A 15,835-nucleotide genomic window follows, 5' to 3' on the forward strand; every position below is an offset into this window, starting at 1 on the left:
CTGAAATGAACAGCACAGTTCTCTGCTTGTCTTTCTCAGAAGTAAGCCCCACGGAGTTCAGTGGCATTTGCACTTCATTAAGTGATTATAGGATTATCACCTAGCCATTGGAACTAGGCACTATATCTGAACATATATTTTAAAATCAAAGGCACCTCCCCAAGCTAAGCACTTTTAAGTTTGCAGTTTGTCGTCACCCCCTTTTACTTACCTGGGTGGAGGCAAACGTTCTTTTAAACGGTAAGCAAAGAAATTTAACACCGCCTGTGCCAATTAAGTTGGTTTATTAGTTACTTAGCACTGCAGAATAACAGAACAGCAGATATTATGCTTCACCGTTCAGCTACTAGGAAACCCCCTTGTAGATGTTATAAGCTGGGTCATTACCCACATGCTCCCTCCTGCATCTAAGGCTTATCGAGCAATGGGCTGCTATCACATATACACCTAGTGGGCTGTCTTCACATTCCAGGGGTTGGCCGCCTCTGCATTGGTGGTTTCCCAGGGGTCCACCCAGCTATCCGCCATCCCAGAAGCCCATTTGTGGGCTTCCTCTCCAGCACTGCCCAGTAGCATGAGTAATTGCTTGGCCAGCAGCCCATCAAGATAAGCACCCACAGATCAAAGGCTTGCCCATATTTGGGCTTCCTGTGCACATTCTTTATGTGGCTCTTCCTCTCTGACACTGCCCAGTAAGCCCCCTCCTCTGACAGTGTCTGTCACTCTGACATGGAGCTTCCAGCCCTTCCCAGTCTGTTCTAATTAGACTGCCATTATGCCTCTTATGACATAATGTGACACCATCCATCCTTATACAGTATTAACTCTGTACAGCATAAAGCTTTAAAACTCCTACTTTAACATGGCTTACATCATATCAAAGCATCTCGTTAAGCAGTTTCAGACCCTTATTTAGGCTCCCATTAGGGCATTAAAGGGATAAATTGCTGGGTTCTGCCAGTCTCATAAGAACATAAGAAGAGCCTGCTGGATCAGGCCAGTGGCCCATCTAGTCCAGCATCCTGTTCTCACAGTGGCCAACCAGGTGCCTGGGGGAAGCCCGCAAGCAGCCCGAGTGCAAGAACACTCTCCCCTCCTGAGGCTTCCGGCAACTGGTTTTCAGAAGCATACTGCCTCTGACTAGGGTGGCAGAGCACAGCCGTCATGGCTAGTAGCCATTGATAGCCCTGTCCTCCATGAATTTGTCTAATCTTCTTTTAAAGCCTTCCAAGCTGGTGGCCATTACTGCATCTTGTGGGAGCAAAGTCCATAGTTTGATTATGTTCTGAGTAAAGAAGTACTTCCTTTTGTCTGTCCTGAATCTTCCAACATTCAGCTTCTTTGAATGTCCACGAGTTCTAGTATTATGAGAGAGGGAGAAGTACTTTTCTCTATCCACTTTCTCAATGCCATGCATAATTTTATACACTTCTATCATGTCTCCTCTGACCCGCCTTTTCTCTAAACTAAAAAGCCCCAAATGCTGCAACCTTTCCTCGTAAGGGAGTCGCTCCATCCCCTTGATCATTCTGGTTGCCCTCTTCTGAACCTTTTCCAACTCTATAATATCCTTTTTGAGATGAGGTGACCAGAACTGTACACAGTATTCCAAATGCGGCCGCACCATAGATTTATACAACGGCATTATGATATCGGCTGTTTTATTTTCAATACCTTTCCTAATTATCGCTAGCATGGACATACAATTTCATTTGACAATACATTTCTGTAGCTACTTACCTAGAATCCGTTAAACTCAATGGCGCTTATTTCTGAGTAAGCATGTATATGTTTGATCTCGTGCTCTCCATTATTTTAGTTGGGGGATGTCTGCTGGAGGGTAGCCTGCATTATAGAAGCAGAGGCTGAACTCTCTCAGGGATGCTGTGGTTGCAAAATCCAGCACTGAGCAACAGGGTGGGACTAGATGACCTCCAATCTCCCTTCCACTGTTACCATTCTATTCTACCATTCCCACTTTGACTTTGTTTTTAACACTCCCATTGAAATGGATTTTAGCCAAATGTATGTATATGTAATAAATGTATATAGTGCTCTTTGATAGGTATTTCCAGGGTGGTTGACTTTAAAAAGATCCACCCAACACATAAAAAAATTAGCATGATACGTATTTAATGCATCAGGAGTGATTTATGTAGGATGTGCAGTGAGACATTTGATTCCCTGCTCCCCTGCCACGTTAAGGCCCAGCCACAGATAACATCACGTGGTGTTTCTACTTGCCTCACATGTGCATATTCTTGGCAGGAAAGAGAGATGATTGATGTGCAAGCTTAGAGGGAATGAGGGAAAGGGAAAGCTGCTGAGGGATCTTCCATTTATTTGTCCAGCAGAGGGAGGGTTTGGATAAAGTTATGATAACACAATGTAAGATCGATATACTGAATCTGAAATTATTGGGTGCAAAATCTCACAAAGTGCATTAAAGATCATTTTAAAATATCAAGTTAAAGAATGGGTCACCCCACTCTCTTTCCTATTGAAAGGCTTGTGAAGCTCTTTTTTTAAGCCTTCAAAACTTGTATGATCAGAGCCAACAGTTGCTCAAAACAAATGCAGTGCATTTGGCTTCCTCATCGCGGCAGCTTATTTGCCCGTCTCCAGCCTCGCCTTTCCTCTCTCTGTTCTTCCACAGGGACCTCTATCGTCTTTGATATGAGCCTTACCTACATCTTGGTAGCCTTGGTAGCCGTCATCCTCAACAACGCCCTGGTGGAAATGCTGAGTCTCCATACCAGGATCGCTGTGGGTACGTACATCTGGCATCCCTGCCTTTTCCTTAGCTTTGGTCATGCGTGTTTGAGGCATGGTTGCCGATCAACTTAGACTTGCCGCTAGTGCTGTGAGCCTCTGTATGCACTTCTCTTTTATTTATCGTCACTTTTCTTCAAATATGTCGATCTTGTGAAAGATGCAGGCCAGCCTTCTGGAACCTGGTACCCATTCCCCCTCCTCAGGCCACTCCCCTCTGTGGCCCTGCTCTGCACAAGGCTTTTGCCTGGATGGAATGAGTCCTTGAACTGTTGCCTTGTGCTCAACAGGAGAGAGGGAGAGAGAGAATATAGTCTATTGTACAAAGACTCTGCTGACTTGTGCTTCTGGCTCCACCACTTGCAAGGGCCCCCAAAAAAGTTGCTCATGAGGCAGTGTGGTCCTCAGGCTGAAAACATTTCCAGCCAATGGTGTAGACAAATAAAATAAGGATACATGACTTGAGTTGCGAGCCTGCTTTGGAAGTGAGACACAAACACTATATTCTCCCCCAAATCTTGCTCTGGGAAAACCTGTACTTCTGGCTGGATTTGCACAGGGCTGATGGGCTGGCTGTTGTGTCGCTCACAAAGCTATCTCCCCCAGAGCAAGACTGTGTACCTTGTTGATTGGGTAGCCCTTGTGCCAGTCACAGAATGAACCCCGCTCTTTTTGGAGTAAACCTGTGCATAATTCTGTTTGGCTGTAAAATTTATTATCGCCACCGTACCATCATCATCATAATCAACAACAACATTTTAGAAGTTCTGAACAGATGTTTGAACAAACAATCCTGCAAAGCAAAGTCACCCACCTGAAGCATGGAATGGGGATAATGTTCCAGGGGTTGCGTGTGGTGAGAGGGGAAAGGGGAGATCCCCTCACAGCAGAGAAAGCCACACCGACAGGTGCTTCTGTTCTAGGTACACCTGTACATAGCCAAAATTTCAAAGGAGGGTGGGAGAGATGGGGCAGGTGCTTAGCACCAGGGACTTCCATCGCCCGAGTCTAACTCCAGCTAGGCCTTGCGTCTCAGAGCAGGCTGTTTTCAGGCAGCTTTAAGCCTCTTTTCCACTCGCTGGATTGTCACCTTGTAGTGGTGAGTGGGCTTGCGTGTTCCAGTGAGCCCTATAAGTGATGCCGTCGGGAGTCATGTACTCCCAGCAGGGTCACCCATGGCAGTAAGGTCGAGGGAGAGGAACCAGACGAACGATCCAAGAACGTCCTCAACGGCAGAACAGACGGAGGATAACAATGTGTACGTTACAATGGCTGTGAAGGCAAATGGAGGCTGCAGCAGATGAAAGACCTCTAATCGTCGTGGTATCCATGCCGTTGGATCAAAGCCTTTCTCTGCCAAGATTGTGTTGATCGTGGTGAACCGATCTCCCCACATAAAACAAATTCATGCACAGGCATCTTCCAACCAAATTACCTTGGAAGACAATCTTACTCGGCCACGAGTGATCAACAGTGGAATGAATGAAGCCTCTTCTCTGTTCCCTCTTTCTTCCAGGGTACCTCTTTGCCCTGGGGCCCCTCCTGTTTGTCAGCATCTGCGATGTCTGGCTGGATCTCTTCACCCGGCGGCAAGCCTACGCCATCAACCTCATTGCAGTGGGGGTTGTGGCCTTTGGTTGCACAGGTATATGTGGGGATGGGTGTAGAGAGGCATAGCCAACTTTATTCATTATGTATTCACACTGCTGTTTACATATTTATGGACTGCACTTTTCATTAAAATGCAGCAAGGGGGTATGCAACAGAGAAGGTTACTGTTAACTTTGACAAAAGCAACAGCAAAAGCGCCAAAGCATCAGGAGAAGCATAAGGAAAGCATCCATGGGCAGGGCCGTGAGTGGAGTCCAGTTCTCCTGCCCCTCTGCCCTGCGCCTGGTATGGGGAATAGGAGCCCACTGCACAGGCTTCCTGTATCCCACTCAGGCCTCCCTCCTCTGCTTGACCAAGAATGGGCACCTGTTTTCCTTGACCGGGCAGAGGGCTGGAGGGTGAGCCGGACGGAAGGAATCTGTCAAAGTTCCATCCTCGGGGGGGTTCCCCAGCTCAGTCACTTACTATATGTTTTGACAGCCCACATACAAAGATGTTGCAACTAAGGAAAGGATCCAAGATATCTATAAACAGAGCATCTTCTCTCTGTCTCCTTTTGTTTGCTTTCCTTTGGAGCGCTCGTGGCTTGTGCGTTCCCAAGCTGAATAGCTGTGCGCCCTTTGTTGAGATCATTGTCTGTGCAAAATTAGAGAAGAGCCTTCCTCCACCTCTCCTTTTTTATGGCTGACATATTATGCCATGCTGTTCATGCGGACTTTGGTTTAGGGAAAGCGACTGTCAAATAATTCCACTCTTACCAACAGTCGCTGTTCCTCCATGAATCGGTCTCATCCGTGTTTAAAGCCATCCAAGACAGTGGCCATCGCTGCACCTTGTGGTGGCGTAGCCCATCAATGGAGTAATTATGCCTTGTGTGAAGAGGATCCCCTTCTTCTGTCTGTCCTGAATCTCCTGCCAATCCATTTTCTTCCTGAAGGCATAATGAAGGAAGCCAGGGCTGTGTGCCTTGTGGGCGCAACATCAGGGCTGAACTAAACCTGGACTGAGCGCAATAATAAGTTTGGCAAACAAATCCAGAAGGATATCTCCAAAATCTGGAATCTAGGCTGAGCTTGCTGATTATGGCATAATACAGCCTACCCCAACCTGGTGCCCTCCAGATTTATGGATTGCAACACCTATCAGCTCAGCCAGCCCAGCCATTGTTGTCCAAAGCATCTGGGAAGCACCAGGTGCTGGGGAAGGCTGGCGTGATGTGATAACTACCTTCCTTGCTTTCTTATCTCTGTCTCCCCTTTGAAGTGCAGCAATCCAGTTTCTATGGCTACACCGGGATGTTACCAAAGCGCTACACCCAGGGAGTGATGACTGGCGAGAGTGAGTATTGCCTTATGTTCAGGGCCAGTGGCTTGTCATGCCATGAGCTCTGTGACTGGTCTGGTGGTGGTGGTGGTTGTCATTGTCATTATCATCATCATCTTAAATGAAGCTGCAGGGAGGGCCTGCTAACTTGACCAGGGAAACCGCACAAAGGGGGGACCTTACCATTTGCCTGATCAAACTCACTGTCCTCTCCCACAATTCCAATCTGCTTTGTGCGGGGGAAACATACATTCCTCCCAGGAGGAACTAGAATGGTAAGAGCTGGAGGGGGCCATCACATCAAAGCCCCTGCTCCATGCAGGAAATCCAGAACTGGATCATCCCCAACAGACGGCTGTCCGGCTTCTGCTTGAAGATCTCGAGCCCCCCCCCCCTTCCCCACAAGGTAATTGCTGTTCCTGTCAATAGGCTTCTCCAAATATTCAACCAAAATCTGCCTTTCTGTAACTTAAGCCGATTGGCTCTGTCTGTGCAGCTTGGGCAAGGGCAAGTTAGATCGGGAAAATGGCACAGAGAGAGAGAGTTAAATATTACTGCCTTGCTGCCCATCCCCAATCAAATTAGCAGGCTCTACCTACCTACCCCGTTCCCTAATGGCAACATGTCTCCTATTCTTTATTTGCCTGAGAATATTGTGCTGGAGCGGCAGGCCTCATCTCCATGGAAACATGGAGGGGAAGGAGCGAAGTGAGGATGTGGCCTGTGAACAATGTCTGTGCATACGCTTAACAATACTGAGATCCTCTCCTGCCCTACTGAAGCAGTGAAGACAAGGAGGGACTGTGAGGGGGGAAAGTGGTGATTTAAAGCAACAGAAGAGGTCTGAATAGATGGGGATGGAAGGAACACTGAGGGTTTTTTTTAAGTTATAACAAGGAGAAATAGTGGGAAAGGGTACAACACAGAAGCTAACACCCAAAATCTAGCATGGGTACAACAGAGCCTTTCCCAACTCCTTTCTTGGTTTACTCAAGCCTCTCCTGTTGTTACAAAACCAACACTCACCCCCCCTTCCTCCATCCCTGCTTTACTCATATCTCTCCCGTTGTTTAAAAAGGTGTGTGTACAAAGCGGGCTGCAGAATAGGAGGGGGAGGAGGTATGGAAATGGGGTGGCCCGTGTGCAAGTTGAGGAAAGGAGGGAGAGGGAAGAAAAAGAGGTGAAGGTAAAAATGGGGGGCAAAGGGGGTTGCAGAAAAGAGGGAGGCATGGGAATGGGGCTGCAGATGGAAACAGGAGTACAAAAGAGGCTGGTGGCTTCGTAACTGGGCAGAAGCTGTAAAAAGTGCTTGGTAGTTACAATGTGTGGGAGGAGAAAGATGCAGGCCACCACGTGGGGGGTTTTGTGCGAGGAGCGAGTTGCAGAAAAGGAGGGGAGAGTGTTCTTGCACTCGGGTCCTGCTTGCGGGCTTCCCCCAGGCACCTGGTTGGCCACTGTGAGAACAGGATGCTGGACTAGATGGGCCACTGGCCTGATCCAGCAGGCTCTTCTTATGTTCTTATGAAGAGGCAAGAGCATGGGACAAAGGTGCAAATGGGTGCAAATGGGGCTGCAGAATAGAAGAGAGAAGTGGCTTCAAAAACGGGGTTGGGAAGGTGAAAGGAGAGCGTCGTAGTCCCGTGGGATGAGAAGAGGAAGCCTAGGGGGTTCTCATGGCGGGAGCGGCAGGGGTTGGTGAGCGGAGTGAGCAGGGGCGCAGCCCGCAGTGCTTTCTATACGAATACACTGATTTTGTGAGATCGGTCACAAGTCTCCTTCCCGCAGTGTGTAGTTCGGTCTTCAAAGCTTCTCGATGATGGACACAAGTGTTGCCAGTTGAACACTGTCGTGCGTAGGCTATAGCACTGACAATCAGGCCAATAAGGCAGACCACCGAGATGCAAGTTGTGAGCAGGGTAGAGTGGTTCCTTCTGCTCCTGCTCAAGAAATGGCAACTTTCAGTTGATGGCTGAAAGAGTGGGAATATTAGTCACTGTAGTCTTTTCGTAGCTGGATAGGATAAACTAGCACAGGGGAATGAACTACCTGCTGATTAGCACCCTAGTTAGCTTTCATCAGCCTCTTACCTTGAAGATAATCATCAGACGATGAGTTGGTTTGTTAATTTATTATTTATTTAGTGTATCTATATACCGCCCCATAGCCAAAGCTCTCTGGGCGGTTTACAGTAACTAAAAACATTAAAACAAATATACAAATTTAAAAACACATCTTTTAAAAACAATTTAAAACACAATTAAAAAATTTAAAACAATTTAAAAACTCATGCTAAAATGCCTGGGAGAAGAGGAAAGTCTTGACCTGGCGCTGAAAAGATGTTGGGAATCAGCCCCCATGCGCAGCCATCTTGACACTGTGTTCTTGGGAAAGGTCCATTCACTATGCCAAATGCACTCAGCAGAACACAAAATGTCCACGTGGATATATATTTTTTCCTGCAGAAGGACACATGAGCAGGATACAGGATTCCTGATGGCTTCAGCTCACAAATCTTTCCTGCAAAAGACTGTGTATGTTTTCATGTCCACCATACTCAGGGGATGGCATCAGGGGTTGGCATGGCTGGGCATCTGCTGAGCGACTACACCCCAGGATGGTGCCCATTGACAAGAGGCCCCAAGAGTTCCCATCGACCCCAACCAATCTGTACTGGCTGGAGCAGATGGAAGTTGTAGTCCAAAACAACTGCAGGCCATGGTGCTTTACAACAGCGTTCTTCAACTTTGGGTGCCCAGATGTTGTTGGACTACAACTCCCATGATCCCTTGACCAGTGGCTGAGCTGGTTGGGGATGATGGGAGTTGTAGTCCAAGAACATCTGGGGACCCCGGGTTGAAGAGCAGTGCTTTATTAAGTGAGAGGTTACTGTAGCACAGATGAAGCTTACAAGGCTCACTTCAGAGAAGAGGGGTCACAAGTTTTGACCAGGGTGGTTCATGACAGATGCTCTTGGAGGTCACTGATCTATAGGGTCACCATAAGTCAAGTCAAGACTTGAAGGCATGTAACAACATAAACATCTGCTCTTGCTTCTAGGCACTGCTGGGGTCATCATTTCCCTGAGCCGCATCTTCACCAAGCTCCTCTTGTCAGACGAGAAAGCGAACACCATCATCTTCTTCTTCATCTCCATTACCCTTGAGCTTATTTGCTTTGTCCTTCACCTCTTGGTCAAGCGGACACACTTTGTGAAGTACTACACCGCTCGCTCTCGGGACGGGGAACCCAAGTTCAAAGGGGCTGTGGACCACAGCACTGGATACAGGGTCCACCATGATGTCACTGCAGAAGATATCAGATTTGTAAGTTGCCTTTTCTGTGCAAAGAAAACCACATGTGGGATGACAAAGTAGAAATGTTTCTAATGTTTTTAAACTTCGGAATTTTTCAAAAATATAAAAACGACAAAAAGCTGGAGAGCCCATCTGGGGTTGCAAAGTCTTGAGGACTGGGGGATTTCAAAGGCGAAGGACCTTTGGCTGCATAGAAGCCTTTTATGGAGGAGGCGGATGGCGCCCTCTCCTGGTCCATGTTGGCAATATGAATCGTACTGGGCTGTAGCCCCCAAGGCAGAGGTTTTACACAGTTATACTGAGTCAGACCATGGGTCCATTTAGCTCAATATTGTCTCTGCGCTGATTGGCAGCCTCTTTCCAGGGTTTCAGGCAGGAATCTTTTGCAGCCCTACCGAGAGATGCCAGGTTTTGAAGCTGGGCCTTTTTGCATGCAAAGCAGGTTCTGTACCACTGAGCTAGTAGCAAATGCCATGGAAGATCCATCCAGACATGCGTAATTTGAGCTGCAAGACTGCCAGGCAGGCACACAGTTTACTTCAGATGTACAATCTTCTCTTAAAGATTTACTTAGGGAAAACTTGTTCTTCCTTTTTACAGCCGAAACTGGCTGTGTGCAGTGTTGATTGCCTGGCAGCTGGTAACATCATGAAGCTGTTTCTCTCTGGAGCAGGATCTCAACTCTTAAAAAAAAAATTGCATGGATTTTTGTTTTTGTAATGGCAAGAAAGAAATGGATAATTGAATGAACATACATGCTGTGCTGATTTTTTTTTTTTTTTAAGGGCTGAATGGTGCGGCTGACAGCCTCCACCAGCAGGCGATCCATGGAAGTGTGATTGCAATGTGTGTCTCTGGGCAGAGCACAAAAACAGATTGTGTCCCCACCGGGCTCCTGCAAAGGCGGATCAAGACTGTTTGATTTGCTGATTAGTATACCTGCCATTGGCCCTGTAAATTTGGGAGGAACCAGGCTTACCCCACTGGGGAGATATTTCATCCGCTTTTTGATGCATCCGTGCACATCTTCACATGTCTGTTGCATATATATATTTGCAAATATATTTGCAAGGATGATTTCACAGCAAGTGTATATTTTAAAGACCCAGTGCAAGAGGGCCAGAGGCTGAGAGCTGAGGGCAGGGATAGCCAGGTGGCACCTGACCCTGGAGGCCAGCTTCATCTGTCACCAGGAGGGCCTACAGGTCTAGCAAGATGTTTGCCCACAGTTTTCCATGGTTAAGGCAAAAAAAAATCATTTTCATATTGTAAGAAATTGAGTTACTTGGATAATAATTTATTATTATTTCAATGTTACCTCACTGAATATTTGTATTCCACTTACCCTTCTTAAAGGAAGCTCTAAAACAATTGCATAAGAAAAGAAGCAGCATTCTGCAATATCAAAGCAACTGGTGCACAGAGTGCTTTCTGAAGTGTGAGAAGACAGGACTCTGCCCCAAGGGGCTTAAAGTAGGGCAGCCAATAGGATCTCTCTTCCCTGCTCCCCAGCGCTTTTACATTTCTCCCCCTGAATTTGCAAGTAACATTTATTTTATGCCACATTATGCCTGAGCCCCCAGACCCTAAAATGAGGAAGGCCGTTCTGTTAGAAGGCATGAGTGAATCTTCTTGGTCTAGCAAGAAACACTAGTTCTAGCCTTCCCAGGCACTTTGAAGCTCAGAATGGCCCCCAAAGGCAGACAAAGGTGGCCAGCCCTGTGTTTTGGGCAGGGCTGTGTCTCTGACAGGAGTTGATGGGGGCGCAGAGAGAGTCCAAATGTGGTCCTGGGGGCTGAAGGGAGCTGTTTCCTTTCCCTTCGAAGGAGAACCGGCATCGTGGGCAACAGAGCTCTCCTCCGGACACCTTTGGCCAGGAAGGGGAGCTGGCGGGCAGCGGCACCTACATGAGATTTGACGTCCCTCACCCTAAATTCCAAAGGAGCTGGCCCAGTTTCAGAGGTAAGGGTGATGGACCCCTTAGGGGAAAGGCATCATCTCAAATGCCAATTTCTTAAAAGGTTCAGCCTTCACATGTTCAGTCACTCTTATACCTGTTCTGTTGTTTCTCATGACATGTTCTCTGTTCTGAAAATCCCTTGCCCCTATTTTGAAAATGGATGGAGCTTCCTAATCTGGATTCTAGCGCTGGTCCCTTCTTCCTGCCTGATGTCCCACCCCCTGACAGCCCCAGATCTCTCTGGGCCACCCAACCCTCAGCAACCTGAGGTTGTCTCAGCCCGACATGAGCAATGCCAGGATTTTCTTGAATCGGTTTAGAATTCATCCAAATCCAGTGCACGACAATTCTGGGTTACCTTTGTTGCTGCTCCAACCTCTTTACGCTTGGTAGATAATGTAACTGTCAATTAATTCTGCCCTGGATGGGACTGGGGGAAAAAATCTTTCTGGCTCTTTTATATTTTCTTTTCATTACTTGCCTGCAATACTATTTGCCTGAGTGAGAGCACAAAAGGATTGAGGGGAGGCATGCTGAGATGCCCTGTTGGCTTGTTGTCTCTCTTCTGATCTGGAACCAGAGTCAGGCCTTCCCACCTTTCCCCTTGTCCTGCTTGAAGCAGCACGAGAGCCCAGTCAGGCTCTGGGGCTCCTTGACTTGTGTTGCCCTATGCAGCTACCTACTTTTCCTGCCAGGCTGCGCTGCCCCTGCCAATTGCAAACTGATCCCAACTCCTTTGTCACCCATGACAGATATGATGCTGCATCGCTACATCGTCTCCAGAGTGATTTGGGCCTACATGCTCTCCATAGCGGTGACTTACTTCATCACGCTGTGCCTCTTCCCTGGGCTGGAGTCGGAAATCCGGAACTGCACTCTCGGAGAGTGGCTCCCCATTCTTACCATGGCTATCTTCAACCTCTCAGACTTTGTGGGCAAGGTAGGTTGGCAAGGAGTTGGTCCGGCACTGCCCGTTCTGCTGCTCCAGTGGGCAAGAGGTGCATTTTGTTTGCGGTGGGCATTTTTGGCCATCCTCTGCTGCATAGAGCTTGGCTCGCTCACATGAGTCTCCTGAAGCTCTTTGCTTTTTAAAATGGCAGCTTGGCAAAAGGGTTCCCAGCCCCAACCAGCAGCACTAGACCTCTTGGCTATTTTGTGGCACAGAGACAGCCTGAAGTGTTGCGCTCACAGAGCACTGCCTCTCTTACAGTTTGCAAAATATTCCCCTGCCTGGGAATGATTCCTGTCACAAATGGGTCGGGCTAGTAGCTGTTTTTGAAGCTCCTCTAAACGCAGTCGTGGGTTTGTTTGTATTTAGTGCATTTGTTGTCTGCTTGAGAATCATTATGGTCTGGATTGTTCAAGCAATAAATCAATGTCAATGCTATATATGCTAATACCAATCTCAACTCTTCCATGTGCCAGTCTTTATGTAGCAAAACAGCCACACACAGGAAATGTTAGCAGATTCGTGTGGAGGTGGGACCCTCAAGGCTTGCAGAAGTACAAAGGGGGGGGAACCCTCCAACAACCCATGGAGGCCTCGGCATGCTCAGTGTGCACAGGCGGTTGACTGACTAATGAAGGAAGGGAGGAAATGAGGGGAGGGTGGAATGGAATGGAGTGTCCTGGATAAGAGCATGGCTAGCTGGCTGGAACCCAGAACAGGAGCACTCCACACTACAGCATTTCGTTGCGGGTCCTACTTGTCATTTCTGGATCTCAGAACCTTTTGGTTCCTTGTGAGTACTGTGATGAGTGTGCAAACAGAGACAGCCAGTTGTATCTGCTACACACACCGTATGGGATGTGAACTGCATGCTGGACACTGTGGAGCAGCTTAGGGGATGAACTGACAAACAATCCTGTTGCAGCCCTGCTGCTGTGCAGCCTCCCTGAATCATACAATACTCTGAGACCAGGCCAGAGCCAGAACTGCCAAGATGCGGCAGAGGACAAAATCAAGTGTGAGTCATATCAGAGTCTTTGGACACAGAGCCCATGTGCATATCTGAAGTGAAAAAACCTCTCCCTTTACTGTCCATCATGCTATGGGCCCATCTATACCTAACTGAAAAATCTGCGTTTTCCATATTTGGTTGGTGGACTCGAGATCCATTCATGTCCTGTTCATGGTTGGATTATTGTGAAAATCCGATTATCGAGCATTGTTGTTGTCTAAATGCCACCCTGGACTCCTGCTGGGAGGAAGGGTGGGATATAAATCAAATAATAAATAAATAAATAATTCCTTTAGCATTGGCCTCTCCCCTAAGTCCACCCCTTTTCAGTGATTGGTCCATAATGGTTGTTTGTTTTTCGTGCGCTTTTTTGAAAGATCGCAGAAACGTGTATCTTTTTTTTAAATTCCCACACGTGCAGGTTTGTGGATGTACTATTGGGTGGGAAGGAGACAGGGGGCTTGGCATGCGACTGAAGAACGCCCGTGGACCACCTATTGCAGGGAAGTCCGTGGCATTGCGTCCGAGCGCACAGACGTTAATGCCATTGATTATCGGTTTAGGAAAGCATATTGGTTTTTCGGTGCTATTTCTAATGCAGATTTGTGAGTGCGAAAATCCGCATTAGCTTGCAATGTCATATGGATGATGGTGAATTAATTAGGACACCAAGCATTAACGTTGCAGATTATACAGTTGTATGGATGGGACCTATATATTCTTGTTCAGTTTACCTCAGTAAAGTGTTGTGAGTTTCTTTTCTTGCCAGATCCCCTCTGCTTTATTCCAATCATTCTGCTAACATCATGGGCATCAACATTTGGTTCCTTTAACCAGTGATGCATCTTTGTACCATGAAGGGCCATGCTGCCATGTTCTGCTGTCCCCAGTCCCCCAAAATGGACTCCAGCCAATCTTAATCTGGCATGATTATTAGTAGGAGCAGCTAGTGGAGGGGAGAGGTAGCATTTCTTTCCTGACTCCCCAACGCAGAAGCCGCTGCCGGTAACCAAGAGGGAGGTGTGAGATGGTGGGGAAGTCGGTGCAGCGGGGCCCTCTCTGCTGCTGCACCCACGCTGTGGCAAGCACCTTGCCCCTCCCCATCTCGGTTACTGGCCCTGACCACCACACCAGGAAGCCACGTGAGCAACCCCACTGCACTCCGCTCCACTGGCCACCACTCATTATTGCATGCTGTAGATGCATAAATCCCACTTGTGGTCGGCTGAGCTTACTCCTTACATTAGTGTGCACAGGGGATTGCATTAAATAGCGTCTAGGGAGTACCAGACAAGCCCCTCGCAGGAAAGGTGCTGGGGGAAAAGGAAAGGCACCCTACAGAGCTTCCAAGGACTAGAAGAAGAGTCAGGATTGGGAAAGGGAGAGGAAAACAGCAGCTCTTTAGGATCCCGGCAATTCCTTTGGGCTGGTGTCTAAACAATGCACTTGTCAGTGACAGCTGTGACTTCACTCATTGGCTAAAAACACTGCAGGGTGTGAGAACAAAGGCTGGCTCGTCTCACATAAGTTGCTTCGAAGAGTGCCTGCACATTTTGCTTCGTAATGTTCATTCTAGAAGGCTTAGAGACTTGCTTTTTTTTATGAAGCTCAGAGTCTGGGCCCCGTGCTGGCATAGGCCCTGGTGCAGCTGCACCCTTTGCCCCATTATAATCTGGCCATGCCCAGTTTGGTTTTGTGGGATCATCTCACTTTTGACTCCGCCCCTCTGTGTCTTTTCAGATCCTAGCCGCCTTGCCTTACGACTGGAGAGGAACCCATCTTCTTGTATACTCTTGCCTGAGAGTGGTCTTCATCCCTCTCTTCATAATGTGCGTTTACCCCAATGGCAACCCCACCTTTAGCCACCCCGCCTGGCCCTGTGTCTTCTCCCTTCTCATGGGGATCACCAACGGATACTTTGGCAGTGTGCCCATGATCCTGGCAGCTGGCAAAGTGAGCCCTGAGCAGCGCGAACTGGCAGGTAAGTTGGGAGCTGGTCTAGGGTATTGCCACAGGGGAAGGGGCTGGCAAAGTGTCCACAAAAGGGAATTTCATCTGAGGGCCCCGTGGATGCAAGGAGGTCCCGCTAGGAAGACACGTCCCACTGCATTGTTGCTGGGATGGAGGCAGGACTTGAATGGAATGGGGGGCCGCTGCATGGTGCAATCTGTTCTGGTCAGAGCTTGGACAGCCTCCGTTCTATGGAGTACCTGTTGGCAGAAGTCCAGGCCACAAATATACATTAAAAGACAGCTGCAATTTCAAGGGGGAAATTGATGTGTACAAGCACATGCAACTGGACTCTTCAGCAAATTCCTAAATTCCTAGGCTGAGCCTATGCTCAGAATCGCCCTGTTCCTTCATTCTACCCCCATTTTGTACATGGCTCCAGTTGGTGGATTTCAGGGGTTTAGTGAAAAAACAAAGTAGATCCCCCAAACCAGAGGTTTGCCCTCCTCCTTCTCTAAAGGGCAACACCCAGTGCAATTAACTCTGTGGGGACGGTGACTGCACCATGGAGCCACAGTCTGTGTATATTATGGATCAGTAATGCAGCGACTCTTGAATGCAGGTATTGTCTCTTGGAGTACATTGGATTTTTATATTTTGTTTTTAGATAGTTTTTTCCTGGGATAGCAAAAACCCCGTTTTTGAAACCTAACAATACTTCGGGAGCTCTCTATGTTGGGTTGTTTTTGTGTGCTGTGTGGAGTAGTGGACGCGTTGTCCCTCCGCCCCACCACCTCCCTTTGTTCTATCCATACATTCTTGAAGGTGAGCATAAAAGTCTGCAGGAGGGGCTGGGCATGTGCCCGGCAGCCCCCCACCCCAATATCCCCTCCACTCTGATATCCCCTCCACTCTGCCCCATCCTTTCTCAACCGATCTGAAGG

At 47.9% G+C, this 15,835-nt stretch overlaps 1 protein-coding gene across 5 annotated transcripts in view; it reads left to right on the top strand.

The window, feature by feature from the left end:
- SLC29A4 (solute carrier family 29 member 4) overlaps positions 1 to 15,835 on the top strand; it is a 36,267-nt gene that overhangs the window by 16,382 nt on the left and 4,050 nt on the right. For 3 of the 5 annotated variants that reach the window (XM_061600029.1, XM_061600031.1, XM_061600030.1), the window contains exons 4-10: positions 2,657 to 2,770; positions 4,289 to 4,417; positions 5,647 to 5,721; positions 8,764 to 9,029; positions 10,847 to 10,982; positions 11,733 to 11,920; positions 14,682 to 14,922. In XM_061600029.1, coding sequence (XP_061456013.1) covers positions 2,657 to 2,770; positions 4,289 to 4,417; positions 5,647 to 5,721; positions 8,764 to 9,029; positions 10,847 to 10,982; positions 11,733 to 11,920; positions 14,682 to 14,922 — 1,149 coding nt within the window. The remainder of the gene's footprint in view (positions 1 to 2,656; positions 2,771 to 4,288; positions 4,418 to 5,646; positions 5,722 to 8,763; positions 9,030 to 10,846; positions 10,983 to 11,732; positions 11,921 to 14,681; positions 14,923 to 15,835) is intronic. The other 2 variants (XM_061600032.1, XM_061600033.1) reach the window with 2 other exon arrangements.

The sequence above is a fragment of the Rhineura floridana genome, chromosome 17 (genome assembly GCF_030035675.1).
Source record: "Rhineura floridana isolate rRhiFlo1 chromosome 17, rRhiFlo1.hap2, whole genome shotgun sequence".
NCBI classification, from domain to species: domain Eukaryota; kingdom Metazoa; phylum Chordata; class Lepidosauria; order Squamata; family Rhineuridae; genus Rhineura; species Rhineura floridana.